Source organism: Saccostrea cucullata, unplaced genomic scaffold, assembly GCF_032062105.1.
Source record: "Saccostrea cucullata isolate Sc308-1 unplaced genomic scaffold, CSIRO_AGI_Scuc_v1 ctg2493, whole genome shotgun sequence".
NCBI lineage: Eukaryota > Metazoa > Mollusca > Bivalvia > Ostreida > Ostreidae > Saccostrea > Saccostrea cuccullata.
In genome coordinates, this window is record NW_026928825.1 from 245,435 (window position 1) to 273,011 (window position 27,577).

General features: G+C 34.4%; 2 protein-coding genes across 3 annotated transcripts in view; one reads left to right on the forward strand and one right to left on the reverse strand.

Annotated features, from left to right (window-relative positions):
• The first annotated feature begins 6,303 nt into the window (after positions 1-6,303).
• LOC134278848 (uncharacterized) lies at positions 6,304-25,394 on the forward strand. The gene is made up of 9 exons (XM_062761153.1): positions 6,304-6,417; positions 7,195-7,374; positions 9,065-9,183; positions 9,592-9,739; positions 9,885-10,040; positions 22,063-22,239; positions 23,327-23,524; positions 24,493-24,580; positions 24,662-25,394. The coding sequence occupies exons 1-9, from the start codon at positions 6,357-6,359 to the stop codon at positions 25,221-25,223; spliced, it is 1,689 nt and encodes a 562-aa protein (XP_062617137.1). The 5' UTR covers positions 6,304-6,356; the 3' UTR covers positions 25,224-25,394.
• A 14-nt stretch (positions 25,395-25,408) lies between these two features.
• LOC134278846 (RUN and FYVE domain-containing protein 2-like) overlaps positions 25,409-27,577 on the reverse strand; it is a 33,610-nt gene continuing 31,441 nt past the window's right edge. For both annotated transcript variants that reach the window (XM_062761151.1, XM_062761152.1), the window contains one exon: positions 25,409-26,878. In XM_062761151.1, coding sequence (XP_062617135.1) covers positions 26,735-26,878 — 144 coding nt within the window. In that variant the 3' untranslated portion in view covers positions 25,409-26,734. The remainder of the gene's footprint in view (positions 26,879-27,577) is intronic.

The window sequence follows — 27,577 nt, forward strand, 5'->3', positions numbered from 1 at the left end:
GATTTATGTTTTTGTATTATGAAATATTTTATAATAATTTCCAGTTTTTAAAGTTAAGTTTCAGTCAAAGAAGTAAAACAGATTATCTTATTAACAGTGATATTGCTCGATGGCAAGTATTTTATTGGATTGAAACAGATCGATTTGCCACCCGTCCATGCTTTAAACACTGGCACATGGTACAAGATTACAATGTGGTAATAATAACCAACTTCATCAGCTGATTTTGAATGAATAAAAACTTATTTAGTGAAATAATATATAAACAAAATGAGCTAATGTAAAAATAGGTATGAACTTCAACTTTATTTGGTCCATGTTATTCAAGGTCATTTGCCAATAAACATCCGTACACATGGTGGCCTATATTTAGTTACTTAGATCCCTTAGCCTATCTTTAGGGGATTTGAAAATGGGAATATCCATAATTATAATTCTTACACGATGAGTATGCTTTTGTAACTTTGGGTTTGGTGCATATATCAGTTTATTTAAAATATTGAGTGATTTTAAAACAATAAATAAATAAATGTTCAAGGATATGGTTACCCTAGCTGTGCCATACCAGTCTACCTTTTGTCCTAAAAACAGTGAATAAAAAAAAAAATACAAATTGAGAAGTAATAAAAGTTTGACAAATCTTTAGAAATGTTATTTAGCTAGATTCACAAAGGGACAGTACTCTAATTAAAGTATATAAATTTCAATCAAGGCCATTCAACTTTAACAAGGGTCCAAAGAGAGGCATGAAAGATATGCAATTGCGACAAAGGCAGTAATCAATTGTGAAATAAAATAGTTTGAAGTAAAATACATAACAAGTTTTGGTGCTTTTGAATGTAACATAACAATAATGCATTTTATGATATGAATGAAACATCAAGTAAGATGTGTATTTGTTTATACATATTTACAGTTGTACACATGCTATATGACAAAACTCAAGGTAAGTAAATATGAATGATGACTAAAAAGTAAATAGATTTTAAGTCAAAAAATTCAGTTGGATGGAAGCATTACAATCAACAATTCAGGCTGTAAAGTCTGGGAGGCATACCCGGCATAGGTAACATGCACCAGAGTTGAATTGTACATTGTCTGTCAAATCCACATAATAATAATATGTTAGGACCAGCAGCATCCTCACCTATTCGGATATCACTTCTCTTAAGGGGCTTGATAGGGAGGACAACTTCAGATTCAACAAGAACAATAACAATGTGGGCGTAGTAATTTAGGACCTCAATGGTTCATTAGTAACAGTTGATATAAATAGGATTCCCCAAATTTTATTTTAATTAACTACATGTAATATCTAGCAAGGCTAGCTACTATTTTGCTGGTTAATACATATCAAAGGGTTCAGATTAAGTAAGATGGGGCGAAGGGCATGTTTCGCATATATTCTGTGTTGTCATTTTGGTCAATGGTGTAGTTAAAATTATACATAAAGGAAATAAAAGAAGGCCATGCTGTTCGTTCATGGAAGCCGTCTCCAGTGTACATGAGCATAATCATGAATTTCTCTAACAGCGCCTTTACCTTAATTGAGAAGGTTTGATGATAACACAATATAAACACATACATTTAAAGGGGCTGGGTGGTTGTGGCCATTTTTAGGCTATTTGGATCTCCTTTAGAAGAAGAGCTCAATAAAGATATAATTGATTAAATTTTAAAGCTAAAATTTATGAAATTTTTCTTTTGCCAATTGATAGTTGACAGCTTAAGATATCATATCCCAAAATTTAAATTATATCTGGTGGTTAATAATTGTTGACCGGCTTGACCCCCTAGCCTCCTTACTGTCTTCTCACCCCTTAACAGCATAAAGGCCTTATATCCTATAAAGTTGTGTTTAGTAAATGAAAAGTTTTGTAGCATCTTAAGTTAACATGAAAAATCAGGTAAACTTATTTTACTAATTTATTATATATAGATTATTTCACAAATGTTGATTATTTACACAGAGATTAATTTCAGCATGGGCTTTTATTTCCTGACAATGTTCTAAAAACATGGGTCTAGTCACTTGTTTAATATTTATACAAAAAGAGAACTTTGGGTATTGAAATACAATTCTACAAATAAAAGACTATAAAAAGAAGTTAAATAATAATAATTTGTAGGCTAATTGAATCACTGTGAGATAAATAAATTGTCAAGAGTATTAGGAAATTAACATAATTAACATAATAATTTACATTTATTCCTTTGAGTTATCTTTCTCATTGGGGAAAGTGAACCTTAAAATAGGAATTGCAACTCAAATTTCCTGAACTTTTACCAATTTTACGGGTTATTCAATTTGGCATTGGGAATGAGGGACAATTTACAGAGTTCTTCAGGTGCTACAGTCAATGCATATGCAGGCTCATTTGAACACAGCTCACAGTGCTGGTACTTTCTATGTATTTTCCTAATATGGCATATGCTGTAGTATGAATGGTCATGCAACAATAATAAATAAATCAATAAATAAATAAAATAGAATGGGTTATAATGAGACTTATGAGGTTCAAATTGGGGCTTTTTGTCAGTGTTGGTTTCTGCTGTGTCTCTAAGTTGTTAAGATTTGCTATTTCACACAGATAAAAGTTGCTTTAGTTAAAATTCTATATTCACAGTTTTTAAACTCACAAAGGTAAATTGTTTAGGTAACTAGTTTTCTTTATCACTAATAAGCACTAAAGGCGAGATTACCTACATGTAACTACCTAACAGCGGGGGGGGGGGGGTTAACACATATTGTTCCACAGGCTAGGTTACAATCCAAACTATTTCCTTTAACAGTATGTGCTTACTGTTGGAAATTAAGACACATATGCATATCTCAGGGGGCATTTTCCCATTGAAAATATCAGTTCAAACCCAGGTGCCATTTGCATGTAATATGATAGGTGTTTATCTCTCATCTGAGCAGTTACATGTAGCATAATTATTATATGTTACTTTACACATTGATCTCATATGGGATTAAGATGCATTAGTCGGTGCATATATATGTACATGCAGTTTACATCCATGCATTAGCTAGTGGGTACAAATACAGGTTAGCTAGGGGATACAAATACAAATCCACGTGTGTGTAGGAGTTACAAGATTCATAGTATTGATAAGATAAAATTCTCCAGCATTTTAGGGTATTCGATATAGGATAAGTTTCCACTCACTAAGCATATTAATTTTTATGCTCTCCATCATATATCCATTTTCTACAGCTTCAAAAATATTTTGAAGTCTATTATTTAAATAACCTATTCCATAACATATTTTTGCGGGGGGGGGGGGGGGGGGGGGGGGGGGGGGAGCTTAAGGTGTGAAAAGTTCATGCATTTTTGATAGAGCATCAGCTGGGAAGGGGTTTAGAATAAAGGATTTAATCATATGTGCCTTTTTGTGTGTCCATTGTGTGTCTTGGTTTGAAAGGTACATATTATATACAAGATTTAATCAATTTTAAATGGTCCTTTGAAGAGTTCGCTTTCAAAATACAGTGTAAGTGGTACATGTATAACATCATTCCCTCAGAACTGGCAAGATACATTACCAAATATCACAAAACATGTTCTGCAGTTTACAAATTGGGCATGTGAACACTTTTAAAATTATTGTCAACAATACAAGAATAGCATAATCATGCTGAAAGGGAAAGGGGGGTTAAAGAGTAAAGGTGCTCATTCATCTTGTTTCTAATTTCTGCATGAAAGTATTTTATCACCTAAAAAATAAATAAATAAGAAATAAAACTCAAATTTATAAACAAATAAAAAGGGGGGAGGGGGAATCTAAATAAAACATATTTTCTACATAATTATCTTACATAAGTCTTACATAAGTCCATGTAGTAGTTCTCTCTTGCCAGCTGGATATTATTAATGGAATCTGAGACCCAAAGCAATATACTAGTAACTTGGAAAGATATAAATTCAGGAGGGGGGGGCGTTAGGCCCAATTAATTTGAAGGGAGACCAGAATTATTTTAATGCAGGATAGTACTACAGTGGGTTGGCAATGAGAGAGAGTGATGTTCACGATTGATGGGTTGCTGAGGGTTTTGAGTAGGCTAGGAGTCCATGGTGGGTGGTTAAATTGAAGTTGCCTACCCCCACCAGGTGGCGGTGGGCACCTACGGTGCCCATGTGGCGAAATCGTCACCTTCAATTTAACCATTGAACTGTTGATTTTGTTGACTTTTTGTGGTTGATGTTGATATATGTGATGGTTGATGTTGATATATGTGATGTTGACTTTGAAAATTATATCTTATACAATTTAAAGCTAAAGCAAAATAATATAATTATAAAAGATAATTTGTGTTGAAATGTGTCCGTAGCACGAATGAGGTCAACCCAGCGTGCTACTTTTCCCGTCAGGGAGGGCACAACTTATGTTGATGTTGGGGGTATGCCATTTTGCCGGCTGCCCCACTGTTGTGTAGACCACTGTGGACAATACCTGCCAACTCGAATAAAACATTAAACTTAAATACGTAGCATTTGTTTATTTATATACATAGGTCTTTGATAATACCGCATATTTGAGTTCATCTCACAATATGCGCCGTTATCAAAGCTCTATCCTTTTATTATATGTCATCATCCATCTCCTTTTTGTGGAAAAAAATAAAAAATAAATAAATGTGATAAGCCGGAATTTATTAATCCATCCATACAGTGTCGGTACTTAGGCACTAGGTTTACGGGTTATCTCCCCTTTTCTATGCATCAATGAAAGTGAAAGGTGGGTGATGAAAGTATCCGATTTATGTTTTTGTATTATGAAATACCCTCCCACCTCAACCCTTGAGCTAGGTGTTAAGTATATACCCTTTCTTCTTTGTTTGTTTAAATAATTTTTCATTGTTTTACATGGTTTGGCTATACCAAATTTATTAGAGTTATGCAAATGTTATTGAGAATCTTTTTCTGCTGTGGGTTTTTGTTTTTGATTTTTCAGATATTAGAGATTTCGTTGAAGGAGACTAACGATGCTGATTTGAATTGCCTGCTATTTCCGTATTCTGGGACCTTTGGAATGATCTCTGGCCGAATACCATGCATGACAAGGGTCAGCTTGGCAAATTATCCATTCGAGGAGTTCGGGGAAAGACAGTAAACTATACTTCACAGTGGTCGTATTGGCGAAATCGTCACCTTCAATTTAACCATTGAACTGTTGATTTTGTTGACTTTTTGTGGTTGATGTTGATATATGTGATGGTTGATGTTGATATATGTGATGTTGACTTTGAAAATTATATCTTATACAATTTAAAGCTAAAGCAAAATAATATAATTATAAAAGATAATTTGTGTTGAAATGTGTCCGTAGCACGAATGAGGTCAACCCAGCGTGCTACTTTTCCCGTCAGGGAGGGCTCACTAAATGATACCCCCGCCTCCCATATGAATATAATGGCAGTGTCCATGTTTTGTTGTGGGAAATCCAAAATATGTGTCAGATCAAAATGTAAAATAGGAGAAAAATGGAATGGCCCAAGTTCATAAGTATGTACTGTAACAGTGTTCTATCATAGCTAACATCACATAGACCCTGATTGATTTTAACTTCATAACCTTAAAATCCAACCCGTCATGGATGCTTAACAGAGAGAAAAATGGAATGGCCCAAAGTCCTAAGTATGTACTGTAATAGTGTTCTATCATAACTAACATCATATATATATAGACCGTATTTAAACCCGATAAAAAACTAAATTTATGAAAATGTATGAGTAATTTTCAATAAGACTTTTGAAAGAGCTATGCAATAGATAATTAAAAACTTAAAATATTACTGTGTGTGAATATTATGACATAGCCTACCTCAAATTCAAAACAAATATAGCCTTTAATGTGGTCAATCCAGATACCGGTATATATCGACTTCCCTTCCTGCTCAGTCGATTATGAAGATTTTTTCGGTAAAGTCCACATATTTACTTGAGGATTACAACAAATATGCGCACTGACTGATTTAGAGGGGACAGCCCTCCCTCCCCTGCGTGGCCAAAATATACATAGGATTTTATAAATATTTGTGGGGTGTGGCTATGGGCCCTAACCCGACCCCAAACTGTTCCTTCTTTTCAAAGATTAATGGTTCTCACACTGATACCCCCCCCCCCCCAAAAAAAAGTAGGCTAGAAATATTACGGAGAGAGAAAGGAGAAAGTGGTCAGTAATAACCGTATGTATATCTTTACATAAATTTACCGATGATTGTCCACTTTAGTATACTGAGGAGGAAATGATTTCAGAGTTAGTATCCGTGTTGAGTAATTACCGAGGTGAACGGGTAAAGCAATTCAGTCATTGTAGTGTGCTTGCTGGGGAGATAATAAATCGATCAAAATGTATGTTCGGCTATTAGTGGTAACCTTTCTATATTTCTGTGGATTTTGTGAAACTCAAGGTAATATATGAAAGAGTATTCATGATACTTACGTAATGATTGCATCACAATGATATCTGCGTTTTTGAAGACATATACCCATGGATTATGATGAATTTGGGGGAAGGGGAGTACGTGAAATCAATTTTTTATAATACGGAATGAGTCAAATGAAATTCAAATGGTGAGGAATTTCCAGCCAAGTTATATTTATTCATATATATATTCATGACATGTTTGTGAATTCTGTCTTTCACACGGTGAATAAAGAACATATGCCCCCCATTGATTTTTCAAACTCTCTTAAATATGATGTATTTATAACACTTCATAAATATCGACTGGAAAAGTTTATATATTTTCAAGCATATCCTCCCCACACTAGCTCTCTCTGTTTAAGCTTAACCCTTTTTAAGGTTGAGTTCCCCCTTTACATGACAACATTCAAAGAGATTTACTCCTTGAGGGTAATTGACAATCTTAGGCATATGCGAAATAGTTTTCAATCTCCATGGAAGGGATTCGCTCAGCTATTCAACAGAAAACCTCTTTCTGAGAAAGTTACCCCCCCCCTCCATTTAATAACTTTGACGGATATTTTTTCCTACACGACAAAACAGTCCATTTTCTTAACTTACTGGAAACGAGTTCCAACTCAGACATTTTTTAACGCTGTGAGTGTCTGACTTCAAAAGAGAAATGGGAGACAGACGTATAATCACCGTTCATTAAAAAAATTACATATGTATTAACAAAGTTTGGTAATATGATTATAAATCAAAATATATTTTTATTTAGATGTTGCAGCTTCGTTTAACAATAACCTTTTGACCTGGGAGGAAGCAACCTCTAACTGTACCCTCCTTGGACCAAGTGTACAAGGGATTTTACAAAATGCCAAAATTTCGTCAGAGGAGAACAACAATAAGGCCTGGATTGGCGCCTACAGGGGACATACTCAGTGGCTAAATGTCAGAGGTAGACAACCAAAACATACAGTACTTCATATTATATATTATACTTTCATGTAAATTAGTTGAATCTGATTGGTCGAAAAACATTTGTTAAAAAACACCATTACCTGAATAATGAAGCCACGCCCTCCAGCGTAGCAACAGTCAACAGTGCTTGACGACGGGTGATATTCCAAAAATAGCGACTGTGCAGAATTTATGCCCGCACAATTCACTGTTATATGTATTTGTATAAAACATTCAGTATAATATAATATTGCATGTAGATGAGTGTAACATTGAAAATTTTCACCCCTCGAAAACCATTGTCAACCTCGGCTGCACCTCGGTTGACAATGGTTTTCTTGGGGTGAAAATTTTCAATGTTACACTCAAGTTGACTCAACTACATGCAATATTTATATATTATATTACATATAGAATAAACACATTCTTCTATCGATATGTGGAGAACCCTTTGCTGACAGATTTCAGTCAAACTCTGTACACTGACACCCCTTGAAAAGTCAGTGAACCAATTGATTTTGATGTCAAGAGGTAAAAAGGTCAAGGGTAAAACTATTACAGACATAGGTCAAGAAGAATATCTTATTCAATATCTTGAGAATCGTTTGTTCAGTAAAGTTTAAAAACTTTGTCAACTGATTTCCCTTATGAAGTTAATGACCCTCTGATATTTTTTGAGATCTCAAGGTCAAAAATTCAAATTGATGTCACTAGGTCAAAGATCAAGAAACAAAACAGACACAAGAAGACATGCTCAAATTTTGAAAAGAATTCAATTAGGAGACAACAGATTTAATACACAGGTTCCCTATAGGGCGTCGATGAACCTCTTTTCAAGCTCAAACGATCCCTGTTGTTTGTTAAATTAAAAGATCAAACGTCAAGGATGAAACTGTGCATAGCAAAATGTTGATATCTCAATATCTTTAGAACTCTTTGCTTGACAGGTAGATGATCTTTACAGCGATTAGAAGACAAATGCTGATTTTAGGGTTCAAAAGTCAAACACGATCAGGCTAACTGCATACTGTAATCAACCTTCGTTCGTGACGACTTTATTTTGGGATTACCGGGGGAAAACTACTTCGCGACGTTTAATTTTCGCGATCAAACCTTATTTGGAAGGTTTGAATCTGTTGTTAATAGACACAGAGACTTTAAGGATCGGTTCGCGGCGAGAAATATTGGCGATGACGAGGTTCTCGCGAAAATTTCTCACACGCAAATAAAGTTGATTATTGTAAATCATAGAATTAGAACTCTTTGGTGAGAAGTGTTTAGAATCTCCTTGATAGCCAAAGATCTTTTCGTGCCCACAAGAAACTGGCTTGATTTCTTTTCAATAATTTTTATTCTAGACTGTATACTACTATAATATTTCTTGTTATCCCCTAGCAAAAGAGTCGGTGGAGATTTAGTATAAACAAACTGGTGTGTAAGGGTTTGTGCGCGCGGCCGTGTGTGTGGGTTAGGCTGTCATTAGCGCGAAACGGAACTGACGTAATTTCCATGAAGGGATCGAAGTCGAATGCTGCATGATTTATTGATATGCTCCTTGCAGGAGGAATTGATCCGATTAGCGCTGTTATTGTATTCTTTATATTTAAAACCAAGCGACTTTTATGAAATTAGCTCTGTAATGTACAACATTAAACTCTTCGAATATTCAGGATTATTATTATTTTCAGGTTGTTATACGGTATATACAGCACAACTGCCCTTTGCCAGTAGAATTCCACTGCACAGCAGTGATCCGGTGGGTAGGTGTGTGGAAAGCTGTCCCGCCTCTACTATCTACGGCTTATCGGTAAAAACTCTATACTAAAAATTACTAAATCTAATGGGGGTTAATTTCCGTGGTTTTCTTTGGCATGTAGAGACCAAAGCATTTATGAAATCAAGTCCCCACAAATCAATAATTTTTTTCCATAAAACCTCGGAAATTTGATCTAAAGAAAATATGTAATTTTACAGTATTGATACTCAATTTATTATTATAATATTTTGAAAATCTTACGACATTTCTATTAATGTATGAGTGAAATATTCTCGTATGGGATGTAAAACAACAAACATTCATGATTCAGCCAATATACAATTTTGTGTTGTCTATATTTCTTTCATGCATTTTTTGGACAATGATTTGAAAATGTTTGACTCAACTTTTATACATTCTAGTAGAATCCCATGTAACTTTCTTTTCTGACTTTTGAAGGAAAATTTTTGTTTATGCATCTCCTCCTTGCCGCCGCTTGTGACCAAATGCACAGCTCGCCTTTGTAATGGATCAACAACTGATTTCTGTGGTGGAACTTTAACTTTTGGAAATTTAGCAACCACAGATATCATGTTCTACACAACAAGTAAGAAAGCAATCGGTCAAGTATAATAATTTACAGACAATGTGATCTGGGGAAAAAATCATTTTTATTTTGTCAACTTTTTTTAAATCAAGCCAAAATCGATATCATCCTTTTTATATTTATGCAATTCTAATAAATTTTTCAGACACCCAAATGCAATCATATGTACCAGGGGAATTGCAATGCGTTCAGGGTCAACAGAGCCGTGCGGGTGAAGATGACGAATTGACGACGTCATATACCTCCGTCACCACGCGCTGTGATCAGTTAGTGGCCAGTTATGTGTGTCACACTGGAACAGGTCAAATAAAATCTTAAGTTACTTATTAATCTAATTGCTATTTTGTTCTAACGGTTTTTTATATGTATCCGGTACGTGAAGCAAGAATTTTAAGGCGTTTTTTTTTTTTTTTTTTTTTGTTTTTTTTTTTTTGAATTTATTGTCATTTAGTGATATCACCTACATGTATTCAAATAAGTGATACCGCACATTCGAATGGGTGATATCGCCTTTTCGAATTAGAGATAATCATATTTTCAAAATAAATAGATGACTTCACCTTTTCAAATAGTAGTAGGCGGTACTTATTCAACAAGATTAGTGTTGGCAAATCGGACGATATTTAGTAACCGGTTACTCGCTCTATCTTCCGATCGAGTACCCGGTTACTCGGATGATTTATATCATTTATCTCATCCTTTATTCATCGGTAGTAATAAAACAGTAATATAATGTAAAAGAACTTTATTTATAAACTTAAAGATACACACGCACGTACTATCTTGAAAGAATTTTAATATAATAATCAAAAAATTAATTAAATCAGAGCCAGAGCTAGAAGAAGAAAAATAAATATTCAAGTGTACAATGGCGTTCATCACCTTTTACTTTTCGACCCCCGATATATGTCATGATCAAAGAGAATAATTCTTTAGAAATTTGAAGTCACAACCGTACACGATAACTCCAATTCACAAAAATAACATTTTACAAGTATCGAATCAATTATTCTTTTAAAATACTTTCAAGCTATATATGTCTTTGGCGGCATCTTGTTAAATTATTTAAGGTAATTTTAATTCGGGTCTTCAAACTTGTATAAACTGCTGGCAATCCAAGCTATCAATTAACTGTGAAAACTATTAATCAAAACAAATCAATCGTATTAGTGAAACACTAGATCATTAAGTCTATCGGTAAAGAAAATTTAGAGAAAAATTTAAGTATATGCTTATAAACAAATTAACATTTCATTTTTTTTTTTGTTATTTACTATATACGATGCATTTTTATCCGAGTAACCGAATAGCAGTTTTACTAACCGGTACTCGCAGCGTTCGACGGTTAACCGGTTAACCGGGTACTCGTTGCCAACACTAAACAAGATGTGTTTGTGAAACACTGATGCCCCCGTATGGCAACATAGAGAAGATTAAACTTTTCTTATATGCAAATTTAATATATTGGTATCCAAAGTAGGGTATTCTCACTGGAAATACAATTGTGAAATATGAAAGTAGGCCAAGGTTAAAGTTTTTTTTTCATAAGTACGGAAATCTCCAAGGTCAAAGCAGTTAGTATTCAAGGAAAGGACTTGCCACCAAGAATACATATGTGAAGTATGGAAGCCCTAACCCTTCTAAAGTTATGCCCAAGGTTACCGATTTTTAAAAGTAGGTTTAACTCAAAGGTTAAAGTCAAAAGGTCATAATTCTTGATATCAAATGAAAGGTCTTGTCATGAGGATTACATTTGTGAAGTATGATATCACTAGCCCTTAGCGTTCAAAAGTTATGGCCAAGGTTACAGTTTATTCATAAGTACAATAATCTCCAAGGTCAAAAGGTCAAGGTTATTGGTATCTAAAGAAAGGACTTGCCACAAAAAATACATATGTGAAGTATGGAAGCCCTAGCCCTAACCCTTCTAAATTTATGGTCAAGGTTACCAATTTTGAAAAGTAGGTCAAACTCCAAGGTCAAAGGATAAAATTTGGTGGTATAGGAAGAAAGGTCTTGTCACAAGGAAGAAATATGTAAAGTATGAAAGCACAAGACATAACCCTTTTAAAGTTATGGTCAAATTTGCTTTTTAAAAGTAGTTCAAACTCCAAGGTCAAGGTCAAAGGGTCAAAGTTCTTGGTATCCAATAAAAGGTCCTCTCACAAGGATTACATATAAGAAGTATGAAAGCCCTATCCCTTACCGTTCAAAAGCTATGGCCAAGGTTAAAGTTTTTTCACAAGGACGAAAATCTTCAAGGTCAAGGTCAAAAGGTCATAGTTGTTGGTATCAAATGAAAGGACTTTCTACAAAGAATATACGAGGGTCATTCAAAAAGTCTGTAGACTTTTGCCCTAATTTTTTTTATTGAACGTCATATTACATCCAAATTTGGTACACATATTTTAACGACAAATTCGAACAATTTGATTAGAGGAATATATCTTCCTATTCAAAAAAGTTATCGAAGATTTAGTACAGCAAAAATGGGGTCAAGGAGCAATGTCAAAATTGAGAAATTTACTAATTTTCACTTTATAGTATCTAAAGCCTTACCTCTAATAAATTGAGCTGAAACGAAATTTAAATTACATGTTTAAATTCAGTTTTGCTGTATCACTTAAGATGTTATCAGGTAATGTAATATACCGCTCCGTTTAAAAGATATCAGTTTCTAAACACATATGGACTTGACTAAAAATGGCAAAAGAACATGACTTTGGAGGACGTCATGGAGCAGCGAGTAGCAGTTAAATTTTGCTTTGCATTCGGGAAACTTCTTTAACAAACTTAAAAAATCCTGTACAAACCAAGCAATATATGAAAATAAGCTGTGTATTTGTATAAATATGGAAAATACAATTTTTGAGTGGTAGCGAGTTTGAATCGGACAATGAATGGTCTGCAGAGAAACAGGTTATATAGTTAAAAATCTTGTCAAAAGAGTTAGGAACGTCATTAAACGTAGGATGATTTTACCCTTACTTTGGACTTTCAGAAGGGCGTGACTTTCTCGGCGCTACGTAATGGCGAATACTAGTAGATTCTCATTGGTTACGAAATTAAAAACATCAGGAAATTAAAATTGTTGTTGACAACGATGAGGCAACTTATGTCCCACCTCTGTGGCGTGAGAGAACTTTTAATTTTAATTGGCTATTCACTACACCAGTTGACATTCGGCCGCATTTCTATCATATGTATATTTCAACAGTGAAGGAAAGCTGTGTAAATTTCAGAAGCTAATTAGGCAACGTCGAGAATGCCACGCCTTACTGAAAGTCCAAACTAAGCGTGTAATTCTTCTAATGTGCGTTGCACTGTTGCGGAACTAATCGAGTTACATGTACGCGGTAAAGAATTTGAAAACACTGAGTCAACCTAGTTCAAGCTCTTTGCACAATTGTTAGCAAACTATGTGTTAAGTGTTATAGATACGTTTTTATGAATGGAGAAGACGATACAAACCGTGTATGAAATTAAAAAGCAGGGTAATTTTGAGAAACTTTCTCGGCGTTGTTTTTGACGTTACAATGTTGGTTAACCGTGCTCCTTGGTAACAAAACATGCTGCTTTAAAATTTTGCTAGCTTAAGTTTTATTTAATCAACTGGAATAAAACTTCACATTTCGACAAAATAAATGTTCTTATTTACGATAATGTGTTTATCTATCATCTTGTAATAATAATATGACGATTAGGAACATAGTCTACGTATTTTTTGAATGACCCTCGTATATGTGAAGCATAAATGTCCTGGTATCTACTGTTCAAAAGATACGGCTAAAGTAAAAGTTTGGAATTTTTGTGTTAAAGTGGGTCAAAGTCCAAGGTCAAGGTCTAAAGGTCTAATTTGGTGGTACCCAAGAAAGGTCTTGTTACAAGGAAAACACATGTGAAAGATGAAAGTCATAGCTCCACTAAATCAAAAGTTATGGGCAAGGTTAAAGTTTTTGCGGACAAACAGACAGACAGACGGACGGACACAACAAAAACTATATACCCCCGAAACTTCGTTTACAGGGGCATAAAAAAGTTACATATATTTAACTTGCAGTTACTAGTAGTTTTGTTATATTCATTGATCTCTGTTATTATTAATATTTATCCAATTTGAGATTGAAATGTTTACTTCCTGTATAGAGAAATCGTATTTTGATCATTTCTTATTTCACACAAATTTTGAATAGTTTTAATATTCCAATCAGTAATATCTCCTATCAATTAAGAGGCCCATGGGCCACATCGCTCACCTGAGAATCTTTTGTCATATTGTTCTTTACCAGATTTTCCCCTTGTAATACATATTGTGACCCCACCCTACCCCAATGATCATAATTAACACAATTTAAAATCTACACTACCCAATTTGCTTCCACATAAGTTTCAGCTTTTCTGGTCCAGTGGTTCTTGAGAAGAAGATTTTCAAAGATTTTTCCTATATATTTCTATGTAAAATTTTGATTCCCCATTGTGGCCCCACCCTACCCCCGGGGGTCATGATTTGAACAATTTAGAATCTACACTACTCAAGGGTGCTTCCAAATAAGTTTCAGCTTTTCTGGTCCAGTGGTTCTTGAGATGATATTCAAAGATTTTTCCTATATATTTCTATGTAAAATTTTGATTCCCCATTGTGGCCCCACCCTACCCCCGGGGGTCATGATTTGAACAATTTAGAATCTACACTACCCAAGGGTGCTTCCACATAAGTTTCAGCTTTTCTGGTCCAGTGGTTCTTGAGATGATATTCAAAGATTTTTCCTATATATTTCTATGTAAAACTTTGATTCCCCATTGTGGCCCCGCCCAACCCCCGGGGGTCATGATTTGAACAATTTAGAATCTACAGTACCCCAGGGTGCTTCCACATCAGTTTCAGCTTTTCTGGCCCAGTGGTTCTTGAGAAGAAGATTTTTAAAGATCTTTCCTATATATTTCTATGTAAAACTTTGATTCCCCATTGTGGCCCCGCCCAACCCCCGGGGTCATGATTTGAACAATTTAGAATCTACACTACCCAAGGGTGCTTCCACATAAGTTTCAGCTTTTCTGGTCCAGTGGTTCTTGAGATGATATTCAAAGATTTTTCCTATATATTTCTATGTAAAATTTTGATTCCCCATTGTGGCCCCACCCTACCCCCGGGGGTCATGATTTGAACAATTTAGAATCTACACTACCCAAGGGTGCTTCCACATAAGTTTCAGCTTTTCTGGTCCAGTGGTTCTTGAGATGATATTCAAAGATCTTTCCTATATATTTCTATGTAAAACTTTGATTCCCCATTGTGGCCCCACCCAACCCCCGGGGGTCATGATTTGAACATTTAGAATCTACACTACCCCACAATGCTTCCACACGAGTTTCAGTTTTTCTGGCCCAGTGGTTCTTGAGAAGAAGATTTTCAAAGATTTTTCCTATATATTTCTATGTAAAACTTTGATTCCCCATTGTGGCCCCGCCCTACCCCGGGGGTCATGATTTGAACAATTTAGAATCTGCACTATCCCAGGGTGCTTCCACATAAGTTTCAGCTTTATTGGCCCAGTGGTTCTTGAGAAGAAGATTTTTTAATGACCCCACCCTATTTTTGTCTTTTCTTGATTATCTCCCCTTGTGAGGAAACTTGGCCCTTTATTTTAACAATTTAAATTCCCCTTCACTCAAGGATGCTTTGTACCAAGTTTGGTCAAAATCGGCCCAGTGGTTCTTGAGAAGAAGTCGAAAATGTGAAAAGTTTACAGACGGACGGACGGAGGGACGACGGACAAAATGTGATCAGAAAAGCTCACTTGAGCCTTCGGCTCAGGTGAGCTAATAAAGTGCCCCGCCACAGCATGATACGCCCGTCAAATATTGTTCAATAATCATGAATTGGTTAGGATGCAAGAAAATCAGGTATACTTGATTAACAGATTGACACAGATTTCAATTATCTATTTTCCATTTCTTATTATACATCCTAAGAGACTTACAGTGTAGGGATTGTTTATAACAAATAATACTAGTGAGACATGACTGCAATTTGTAGCAAATATATAAAAATTGAAATATAATGGGTTTTTTTTTCTTTCAATTAACACATGTAAAATTAGTTTTAATCATATTGTACAATGCTAATTTAGTTTTAATCATACACTAAAACATCAATTTGTTTTAATTAATTACACCAATTGAAAGATCTTTATCTGGACTAGACATCAAGAACTCTTAATTAACACAACAACTATGAGGCCATTTCTTTTTGCCCAACTCTCAAGAGATAAATTAAGATAACTGCTGCACCAGATCTAGAGGTGCTCTTAGATCCTGACAATAAACTCATTAATTTCTCTCTAATTTGACATGCAAATTTCTGCTATCAAAATTCTTCTTGACCAGTGCTTGATAATTAAGCCCATGGGACAAACTGAATTCCTCTCAAAGCATAAACATTTATTACAGATTGCTGTAGAGTATATAATGAAAAAATAAGTTTTTACTTAATTAAATGTTTTTTAATAAGGATACAACTATATTTTTACATTTTTTAGGATTATGAAATTTAGAATTTAAAAGACATAGTTTTTTAAAAAATTCATTTTGATTAAAGGTCACAGTGACCTTGAAATAGGCTGCAACACACCTTCTACTTTAGATGTATACTTTTGCTAAGTTTGAATGCTCTGGGTCTAATATTTTTCTAGTTATGAGCCGGACAGGATTTTTCCATATTTTGCTATAGCATCTTTGTTGCAAATATATAAAAATTGAAATATATATTTTTTTTAAATGAACACATATATAATTAGTATTAATCATATTATACAATACTAATTTAGTTTTAATCATACACTAAAACATCAATTTGGTTTAATTTCATTACAACTATTTAAAGATCTTTATCTGGACTAGCCATCAAGAACTCTTAATTAGCACAAGCAACTATGAGGCCATTTCTTTTTGCCCAACTCTCAAGAGATAAATTAAGATAACATCTGCATCAGATCTAGAGGTGCTCTTAGATCCTGACAATAAACTCATTAATTTCTCTCTAATTTGACATGCAAATTTCTGCTATCAAAATTCTTCTTGACCAGTGCTTGATAATTAAGCCCATGGGACAAACTGAATTCCTCTCAAAGCATAAACATTTGTTACAGATTGCTGTAAAGTATATAATGAAAAAACAACTATATTTTTACATTTTTTAGGATTATGAAATTTAGAATTTAAAAGACTTAGTTTTTTTTTAAAAATTCACTATAATTAAAGGTCACAGTGACCTTGAAATAGGCCGTGACACACCTTCTACTTTAGATGTATACTTTTGCCAAGTTTGAAAGCTCTAGGTCTAATAGTTTTCTAGTTATGAGCCGGACAGGATTTTTCCATATTTGGCTATAGCATCTTTATTAAAGGTCAGAGCGACCTACTTTTTGTGCGCGACACACCGTCTACCCAAGAAGTATGAGTTGACAAAGTTTGATAATCCTAGGCCTAATAGTATTCAATTTATGAGCCGGACAGGAATGGACAGACGGACAGACGGACGGACGGACACGAAGCCTATAACATAATACGTCCCGTCTTAAGACGGGCGTATAAAAACGAAAAGTTTATAAGTATATGATATCACGCATTCGTATTGGTGATCTGTGGCAACGCACTTTGAAAAAATTACGCACTTTGAAAAATTTTTTCAAAGTGCGTTAAATTTTGGGACCAGGTTAACGCACTTTGAAAAAATAAATTTTTTTTCAAAGTGCGTTAATATCGACCATATTAACGCACTTTGAAAAAAAAATTCTGCGTGGCTTAGTCAATATTCCTACAAATCTTAGGTATGATAAATTATCATTTGAACCTGATTTGATACTTTTTGTCCCCCGCTTGAAAAGTGGGAGATATTAATTTGGGTCTATCTGTCAGTCCGTCCGTCTAGCTGTCCGTCCATCCGTCTTTCTGTAACGCTTTCGTTTCCACACGTTATCTCGCCATCCCTTTGAACATTTGCAATGAAATTTAACATAACAGAATCCCTGTGGCCTTAGGAAGACCCCTTTTGAATTTGGGGTCAAAAGGTCAACATTCAATGTCGTAAAGAACTACGAACGATAGTATAATGATTGTTCTTCCGCCTATCTCTTAGTCAATTCTCAAAAGTTAACATATTGGAATGATTCTTAAAAAATTTATAGATATTTATATGAATTTTCATAAAACCTTACTTATTTGGGATACCAAAGAGAAATAACTCTATAATTTTGGCAAAACTTGTGTTTTTAAACACCTGGAGTTTAACAGAGAGATTATCAGATATGGTATCAAATTAACATTGAAAAGCCGACAGGTACTGTAGATTCCTTAATATAAGCGAGGAATTAATTTCGGCGTAATTTCGCGAGAAGTATCACTCGCGAAAAAAATATTACTCGCTTTTATTTTTCTGGTGCTTAAATCTATGTAAAATCTGTTCATTAACCGTTCATTCGCGAATTATAATTCTAGCGATTTGACGTTTGAGAGCCAGTTCGCGATGAAAAACACTCGCGAAAAATAAGGAATTGAAGGAAAATGAACATTAATAGACTTTGAGATTTAAAAGAACAAAATTTCGATTTACTACAGACTTCCTTGTACAGTGCTTATACTGTATTTAGAATGCTCTTTTTTTCAAATATCATTGACACTTAAGGTTACGAGTAATAGAAATAGATATATCTGGGTGGGAATGATAAAGAGTTGAGCTGATAGACCTTAATTCAGCCAGTCTTTTCTTCGTTTTCCGTTTCTTGGTTTTCTTCAATCCATCAGTTTTTAGAAAGAAACACATCAAAGTAAGGGCACCGCAAAGCGGAGCATTCCTTCCCAAAAAAGCATGTTCAGTAAATCATTTGACATCGATCCCGATACAAACTAGTGCTAATTGTAACAGGGACCGTTACAGATGTTCCCCAAACGCTCCCCAACTCCCTTTTGGTGCCATATTTCCTATAAGCTTCATTAAATAAGACAAACTCTATGCGTTTGAAACTTTAACAACGTTTACCCAGAAGTGTACCAATTTCATTCAAATTTTAGCATTGCACGTGTGCGCATGTGAATGCATGTGCGTAATGACCATATAATCTTGTCTCTACAATGTATAGATTTTAATATACTAAATATCAAAGTATTTAATCCAAACGTATTAAAAAATACGCTAATTCAAGTGTATTTTTGATTTTACTCATTTCACGTGCACGCACGTGCTCACATGAGCATGGCGACCATACTTTCTTGTAGAAGTCCATTACATCTATCTATGTTCTAAATCCCACCCCGTTTGGCTGAAATCCAAGAGAGTTATAGCTGTTTCAAGTTTCAGCCAATCAGATTGCAGCGCACGTACATGCACGTGTATGCATGTGCATGGTGACCATGTCTTCTTGTAGAAGTCCATTATATCTATACATATTCCAAATCCCATCCTGTTTGGTTGAAAACCAAGGGAGTTATAGCTATTTAAAGCATAAGCCAATCAGATTGCAGCGCACGTGCATGCACGCGTTTTCAAAATAATTGCTATATATCTTATTGAAGGATATCCTAATACATGCCTATATTTAAAATTTCAAAGGATTTCGTCTAAAAACAAGAAAGATATTGGGACTTTAGTTTCAGCCAATCAGAGCGAAGCGCACGTGCATGCGCGTAAGATCTTGCTATTTTGACCATGTCATCTTGTCTATGCTTCTAATATATACTTCTAATATGACTTTTAAAGCATATCATCAATAATTTAAATAGTTACGTCTGTATCAATTATATTGGACATTTCTCGTGTTGCACGTGCGAACTCTTGCAAGCACACGTGCATGCACATGCTTTCATGATATTTCTTTTATTACGGGCTGTAGATCTCCCTAATGTATGACTATGTTCAAAATTTCAAATGATTTTATCAAAAAACAAAAAAGATATTGAGACTTTAGTTTCAGCCAATCAGAGCGAAGCGCATGTGCTTGCACGTGCGATCTTGCTATTTTGACCATGTCATCTTGTGCATACTACTCATATATCCTTACATTATGAGTTTCAAAACATTTCGTCTAAAAATAGAAAAGTTACGGTTATATCCATTATATATTGGTCATTTCAAGTTTTGCACGTGCGCGCTCTTGCAAGCACGTGCGCGCAAAATGACCTTGATTCCGCAAATCTACATAACATGCCTACTTATCCTAAAAAGGTTTCCCCTTAATCGGATGTGTACTTTACAAGATCATTCGCGGACAAAATTTTCCCGAGAAGAAAAATAATAATAATAATAATAATAAGAAACAGAGTAAAAACAATATGTTCCCCAACTTCGTTTGGGGAACATAATTAAAGATCTATTGAATCCACTTTCCTGCGATTAGTTCCTTTGAGAGTATACAACGATATATATGGGCAATCTGTATAATGAACTTTAATGAACTTGATTGGATCGAACAGACGAAGGGTAGTTATAAAGGATATATCAATGTGGTTTAGAATATTTGGAACAGAGAAATCCTAGAGAAAATTTTGACTATTAGGAATTTAATTTTAGTGTAGACAATTGGATAATTTTCCTCTAAAATGGCTTCAAATTGAGCATATTTTAAATAAACTAGTGCTAATTGTAACGGGGACCGTTACAGATGTTCCCCAAACGCTCCCCAATTCCCTTTTGGTGCCATACTCCCTGTAAGCTTCATTAAATAAGACAAACTCGATGCATTTGAGACTTTAATAACGTTTACCCAGAAGTGTAAAAAGTTCGTTCAAATTTTGCGTGCGCATGTGAATGCATGTGCATAATGACCATATCATCTTGTCTACACAATCTATATATTTTTATATACTAAATATTAAAGCATTTAATCCAAAAGTATTAAAAAGATACGCTCATTCAAGTGTGTTTTTGATTTTGTTCATTTCACGTGCACGCACGAGCATGGTGACCATATCGTTTTGTAGATGTCCGTTACATCTATCTATGTTCTAAATTCCACCCCGTTTGGTTGAAAACCAAGGGAGTTATAGCTGTTTAAAGTTTCGGTCAATCAGATTGCAGCACACGTACATGCACGTGTATGCATGTGCATGGTGACCATATTTTCTTGTAGTAGTCCAGTATATCTATCTATGTTCCAAATCCCATCCTGTTTGGTTGAAAATCAAGGGAGTTATAGCTATTTAAAGTTTAAGCCAATCAGATTGCAGCGCACGTGCATGCACGTGTTTTCATGATAATTGCTATATATCTTGTTGTAGGATATCCTAATGCATGGCAATTTTCAAAATTTCAAAAGATTTCATCAAAAAATAAGAAAGATATTGAGACTTTAGTTTCAGCCAATCAGAGCAAAGCGCACGTGCATGCGCGTGAGATCTTGCTATTTTGACTATGTCATATTGTCTATGCTTCTAATATATCCTCATATTATAAGTTTCAAAACATTTCATCAAAAATTTAAAAAGTTACGCCTATATCAATTAAATCGGTCATTTCACATGTTGCACGTGCACGCTCTTGCAAGCACGTGCGCGCAAAATGACCTTCGTTCCGCAAATCTACATAACATGTCTACTGACCCTAAAAACATTTCAACTTAGTCGGATGTATAGTTTACGAGATCATTCCCGGACAAAAAAGTACCCAGGAAGAAGAAGAAGAAGAAAAATAATAATAATAATAATAAGAAACAGAGTAAAAACAATATGTTCCCCAACTTCGTTTGGGGAACATAATTACGTCAATTCCACACAGAAAAAACTAACATACACATAAAGTAATAACACACATAATCGCATCACTATATCCCATCATACGTTGCGAGGGGATAATACTGTTGTCTATTTCTAAAATATAAGTCTAATTCCTTTTGTTTAATGAAAATTTTTTCAAAGTGCATTAAATGTTTACATGGTGTAAAATTATGATGTACAGTTTTAACGCACTTTGAAAAAATTTTTCAAAGTGCGTTGATTTGGTCCCAAATTCAACGCACTTTGAAAAAATTTTTCAAAGTGCGTTAACCTGGTCCCAAAACTTAACGCACTTTGAAAAATTTTTTCAAAGTGCGTAATTTTTCAAAGTGCGTTGTAACAGTGATCTTTAAGAAAAAAAGTTATCAGCTAGTTTCACACAGTATAGAAAATGGTGTTCGATTAGCATGCCACGTTGAACTCAATCTTATTTAAATTAGCGGAATTCCATGTAATTAGATTGGCATTGAACGCCGAAGGAGGAGGGAGGGAATAAAAAGCGGGGGTCTGAGAAACTGTCTTTCTAATGACAGTATTTACTTTTTTGTATTCTACAGTTGATGTATTTTACACATCCAATCTACGGATGAACTGGTCAGAGGCAGTGCTGGAGTGCAGCAGACTCAACTACAGAATCGCTGATACTTACTTCTTCCCTGGGGTACTAAATCCATCGCGTCTAATTCTCTTCTGGGTTGGAATTTTTCGCAGAGAATTCACAAAAATCGACACCGGTAGATAATTATGATATCAGACAAGATGATGTAACTTGTTATACAATTTTTATGCATCATTTACTCCTAAGTCAAGCAGATTTTAGTACATGCAATATCGAAAATGTGCGTATATCTTATAGTATGCCATAATAAAGAAACTTCAATTTTAGATTTCGAAAAATTCATTTCAGAATTTTAAAAAATACTTTTAAATAGAGGTATTATTTGTTTATTTAAATGTATTTCTTGAAAGAAAAAGAGGATTTCATTCAGTGGTATGACAGGAGTTGCGGATAAGAGATGGGTACCCTACAGCGTAACAGACAGACCCGTGGACGTACAGACAGCTAGATGAACGAACGGACGGATATCCCGATTATTATATACCTCCATAGTAAATATTTTTTACGTTCACTCTAAACGCACTTTTAAAAAATTCAAAGTGCGTAAATTTTATACAGTGTGTTTCCCGTCGCTCTTCCCGCTTTTCGAGTGGGGTATGAAAAAATCCTATTGTTAGCTATAGTAAACCAAAGATTTGAATTTTCATTATACTAACTCAAAGTATTTTTAGTATGTCAAGGATCAATATATATTTTATTCAGTATACAACCCGCTTGAAAAGCGGGAGGGTACATAGTATTCGGGATGTCCGTCCGTCCGTCTGTTACGCTTTGGGCTACCCGTCTCTTATTTGCAACTCCTCTTATACCACTGAGTGAAATTTGATGGGCCGTTCACATAATCTGTATTATATATTGCCATTATGCACTTTCTATTTTACTTTTTGATCCGACATGTAGTGAGTACTTTGGGTTTTCCATAGTATAACTTAAATAAACTACATATGTAATCCGTATGTAATTTAAGAAACATAAGACCCTGTCTTAAAAAGTTCTAGAATAAAGTTCCATAATAAATCAAAGTGTTTACTTAATTATGGTAAATTGCACTGCAAAAAGGGTATTGCACTGCAAAATTAAACCTTGTAAGATTCTCCATCTCGGAATATTCATATGTTTATTCTGCAAAACTGACTTAAAGTATCCACATATTATTAAACATTTACAAAAATTTTAATTACATGAACCTCTTTTATTTGTAGTTATTCCCAATAATCCACAAATATCTACCTTGTGTACGGCTGTGACTGTTAATTCAGATGGGACTATGAACATATTCAACGAAAACTGTGGCCAGCGCTTGCCATCCTGGTGCGAAGTCCAACAGACAAGCACACAGCCAACAAGCACAACTAGTGTAAAGGGAATTCGAATAATTACGAGACCCCTTCCACCTGAAGGTAAACCATTATAAACCTTGACCAGTGGAGTAATATGAATGTCTTTTACATGTGAATTGCAAAATTTAGCCAGTAAAATCCATTCAATCATTTTGTAAATTTACTACTTTGTCGTCTAATTTGAATGATTACTAGCGGATTAAACACCCCTTCCCCGCCTCTTTTGTGTCCAAAATATACATAAAGAACAAGGTTCACTTTTGCCTTATTTGGCCCTGTGAATTTCTGAAAAACTGAAACCGCATAGTTTTAGTTAACAATGCATTAAATATCACTTAAATCTATGGTGACTGCGTATCTTTCAAAAATGACGTCATTTTCTGGCTAGTCAATGCATTATGACGTCACAAAATGCGTCAATTCCCTCATATTCTGAAAAAGTCTACAAAAGCGGCCAATTTTGAAAGATATTTTTCGATATTTAATATAGAGCGCAACCTCTGATCTAAAATATGCAACTAGTAAATGATAGAACTGTTTCTTAGGATTTATGGACATATTTGACTTTTTAGATCCGAGATTGCGCTCATATTATTTTTCTTCACTGAAAGTACTTAATTATACCTGTTTACCTAAAATTTCAAGAACATTGCAATTTCATAAAGCCAGTTCTCCTAGACCTGGACTTTTAGAAGAAAATGTTTAATAGGATATGAAAGCACCAAGTCTTTATTTTATTTTAATGCTTCAAATAGAAAATCAAGTGTTGATCAATTAACTGGTATATCTACAGGGCCATTTTATGCATAAAGTGAACCAACTTCTTTAATAAATGTTTCTTTGTGTGTGTGTGTGGCTGTGCCCCCCACCCTTCCTTCAAGATATCTGGATCCACCACTGCGCATTATGTCCAGTCTGTTCTTTTAATATTAATATACTTCCCGTATTATATACATGTACGTATATGAGTAATTCTTCTGTTTATGTACATTTATTCAATGAAAACTTTCTTTTTTGGTCTTCCACAGGTGAAAACCACATTGTTACTATTTTTGTACCTCTGGGGATGTTTGCTCTTGTTGTTCTAGTTATTGCAGTCACAGTCTTTATGCTGAGGTATTTTCTAAATTAAATTATAATTCCATTATTAATCTAGATTCTGAAGGAGATATAAATGCTGATTTTGTTTCTTACTAGGAAACAAATATCTAAAAGAGCCCGAAAAGCCTGGATTGAAACTAAGAATTACAAAAAGCAGAAAGACTGCCTAACGGAATATACGGACAAAAATCAAAATGCTGGATCAAATTACGACCACATGACAAGAGGTACTCCGGAAGTGCAGGATTCTGTGCATAAATATGACTATGCCAAATTCAAACAAACCAACTCAGACAAGTCGCAGTACACCTCTATACATATAGGAAAAACTACTGAAAGGACCGATTCCACATACGATCACGTGGCTAGACAGAAACCAAACCCAAACAGTAGTATCTACGACAGATCGCATATCAACCAATCTAACGTCACAGGTGCAGCAGACGACAAAGATGCAGCATATGATCATTTGACCAGACAGGATCAGAAACCAAATCTGACCAGTAGTGTTTATGACAGATCAGATTACAAGCAGAACATTATTCATTCTGATGACGTCACGGGAGATGCAGAAGACACAGCATACGACCACATAGATAGACGCTCGAGGAAAACAAAGGGGACACACGATACGTACGACCACATGGAAAAAATATGAATAATTGGAAAATATAAACAATTTATTTGGGCAGCTGCTTATTCTAGCAATTATGAACAATTGATTTCATCATATCATACTCCAAGTTCCACTCTTGCTGCAAAAATGTATTCATGAAGTTACCAAAATTCATCACCATATTTTTTTCAATCCTGTATCTACACATCATCAAGGGAAAAAATAAATTTATTTTTCCTCATTTTATTTTTTATTTAATAACAATAATATACAAATCAACAATTATGCATTGCAAAATAATCCTCTATAACATTTTCTGAAAGGAAGCAGTAACCATTCTTCATCATGTGATTGCAATGGGCCTGGCAATTGCATTAAATTTTTTTTTAATTTTTTTATTCCCACAAAACCCTTGATTATAATTCAAAAGTATTTCATTGAGGGGAAAAAATATCTTTACCTATGGAGTGTAGCTCCTTTATGGTTTAATTTTTGTCTCTAGCAGACTAATTCATGATCAACATGATAACGTCAACACAGAAAAGGCTTATTCTGTTCTAAATATTACCCAGAAAGAAATTAAATGAAGCATTTCAAACTGTCTTCACTGAAATAAACTTGCATTCAAAAACTGCTTTCAAATATGTTTGAAAACATACAGATAAGTGGAAAAAAAATTAAAGCCACCTTTCCCAAAAGCTTTAAGATTTTGCTTTTGTATTACAGTTCTAAGTAAAGCATACTCCACATACATGTAGTAACACCCATCAACAAAACTGAATACTGAAAGGGGATCAGATTTTAAATACATACAATGTATATATTATCTGATGTGAACACAACTCATTTTGTTGTTGAAAACTTGGTACATGTACTGTATGTTGATAATTGATCTACATTTAAACCAAAAATACATTTCATTCACATAACATTTAAAATCACAATAATATAACGTGTATATGTCATGTTAATATACCAAATCACCCAGTTCATATTTTATGACATTAGCCCACATTCTTCAGGATGTAAATTACACTTATAAGTATCTAGGCTTTGTTCATTTCTACTACAGTGTAGTTCCATTTTATAATTAGGGAGACAAAGTAAAAATTTAGGAAAAATAAAAAAATAACTACTAGCATGTACATGTAGTATATAAATACATATTGCATATATTTATGGCTTTGGAAATAATAACAAGCAAAACAACTTGGCTTTGTGATAGCTATGTTGACTCAAAATACAGGGACACCATACATTATCCAACACATCTGATGCATTCTAGTAACAGAAATTTAAGTTATATTGGAATGTATCTATGGATGACAAAAAAATATGTTTAAATGACTTTCAAAAAAGAACAGATGTTTAAATGGTTGTGAATGAAAAGATGTTTAAATGGTCAACATGGGAACACCTTCTAGCACTAAATGGTTCATGACTAACTCAATTTCTGCAGCACTTTTTGAACCTATGGAATTTTCACATTGATATAAGGCTGGCATCTTGAGTATTGGGCCACTGTATGAAATTTTCACAATTAGACAATGTCATCAGTTTCCTGTTGAGGAATACCTTTGCAGTAGTAAAGTATGACAGTTATCACAAACACGCACAGGCTTAGCTGAGGAGGGCAGGGGCATCTTATTGTCTGAACACTCGTTACAAAATATATCTCCACAGTTTCGACAATGGTGCTGAAATTTTAAGATAAAATTCAATTTATTCACAGAGACTCTTCCCTACTGAATACCTGAAATTTTATACCTCATTTATTTTTGCTTCAGTTACTGTAAACCAACTTTTACTCGCGTGCGAGAAATTTTTGCGAAGTTCACGAGAGCCTCGTCATCGCTTATATTTCTCGCAGCAAACCGGTCCTAAAGTGTATGTGTCTATTAACAACAGAATCAAAAAAGGCTTGATCGCGAAAATTAATTGTCACGAACTAGTTTATCCGTAAATTGCGAAATAAAGTCGTCACAAATAAAAGTTGGTTTACAGTAAATGAATTGATTTAGCTTTGTAAAAGAGTTTACAACAATAGTTATACTTTCATTGAAATTAGTACTTTCATCAATGTGAATTTTGTCTGATACAGATGTTGTATATTCTAAAATCTTGTCTAATCCAATGTAAACTTTAAGTCCCTTTTAGTCATTTTTATTGTTTAAAATCTTGTCTTATCCAGAATGTTGTCTAATCCAGAATGTTGTCTAATCCAGCAAATTTCTTTAGAACCAGTGGTGGTCAGATTAGAGAAGTTTTACTGTATATTTGTCAATTTGTTTACAAAGAGAAAGTTACAAGAACTTCAGAAGAACCCCTTGCACTGTTAAAATTACAGACTCCTAAAAAAAAAAATACAATAAAACACACTTATAATAAAGTGCCAG

Excerpts from the sequence above, each read along its gene's own strand:
- LOC134278848 (XM_062761153.1), top strand. The coding sequence starts at position 6,357 with ATGTATGTTCGGCTATTAGTGGTAACCTTTCTATATTTCTGTGGATTT. Across the intron at positions 22,240-23,326 it reads ATTCACAAAAATCGACACCG|TTATTCCCAATAATCCACAA; the intron begins GTAGATAATTAT and ends TTTTATTTGTAG. Across the intron at positions 24,581-24,661 it reads GTCACAGTCTTTATGCTGAG|GAAACAAATATCTAAAAGAG; the intron begins GTATTTTCTAAA and ends GTTTCTTACTAG.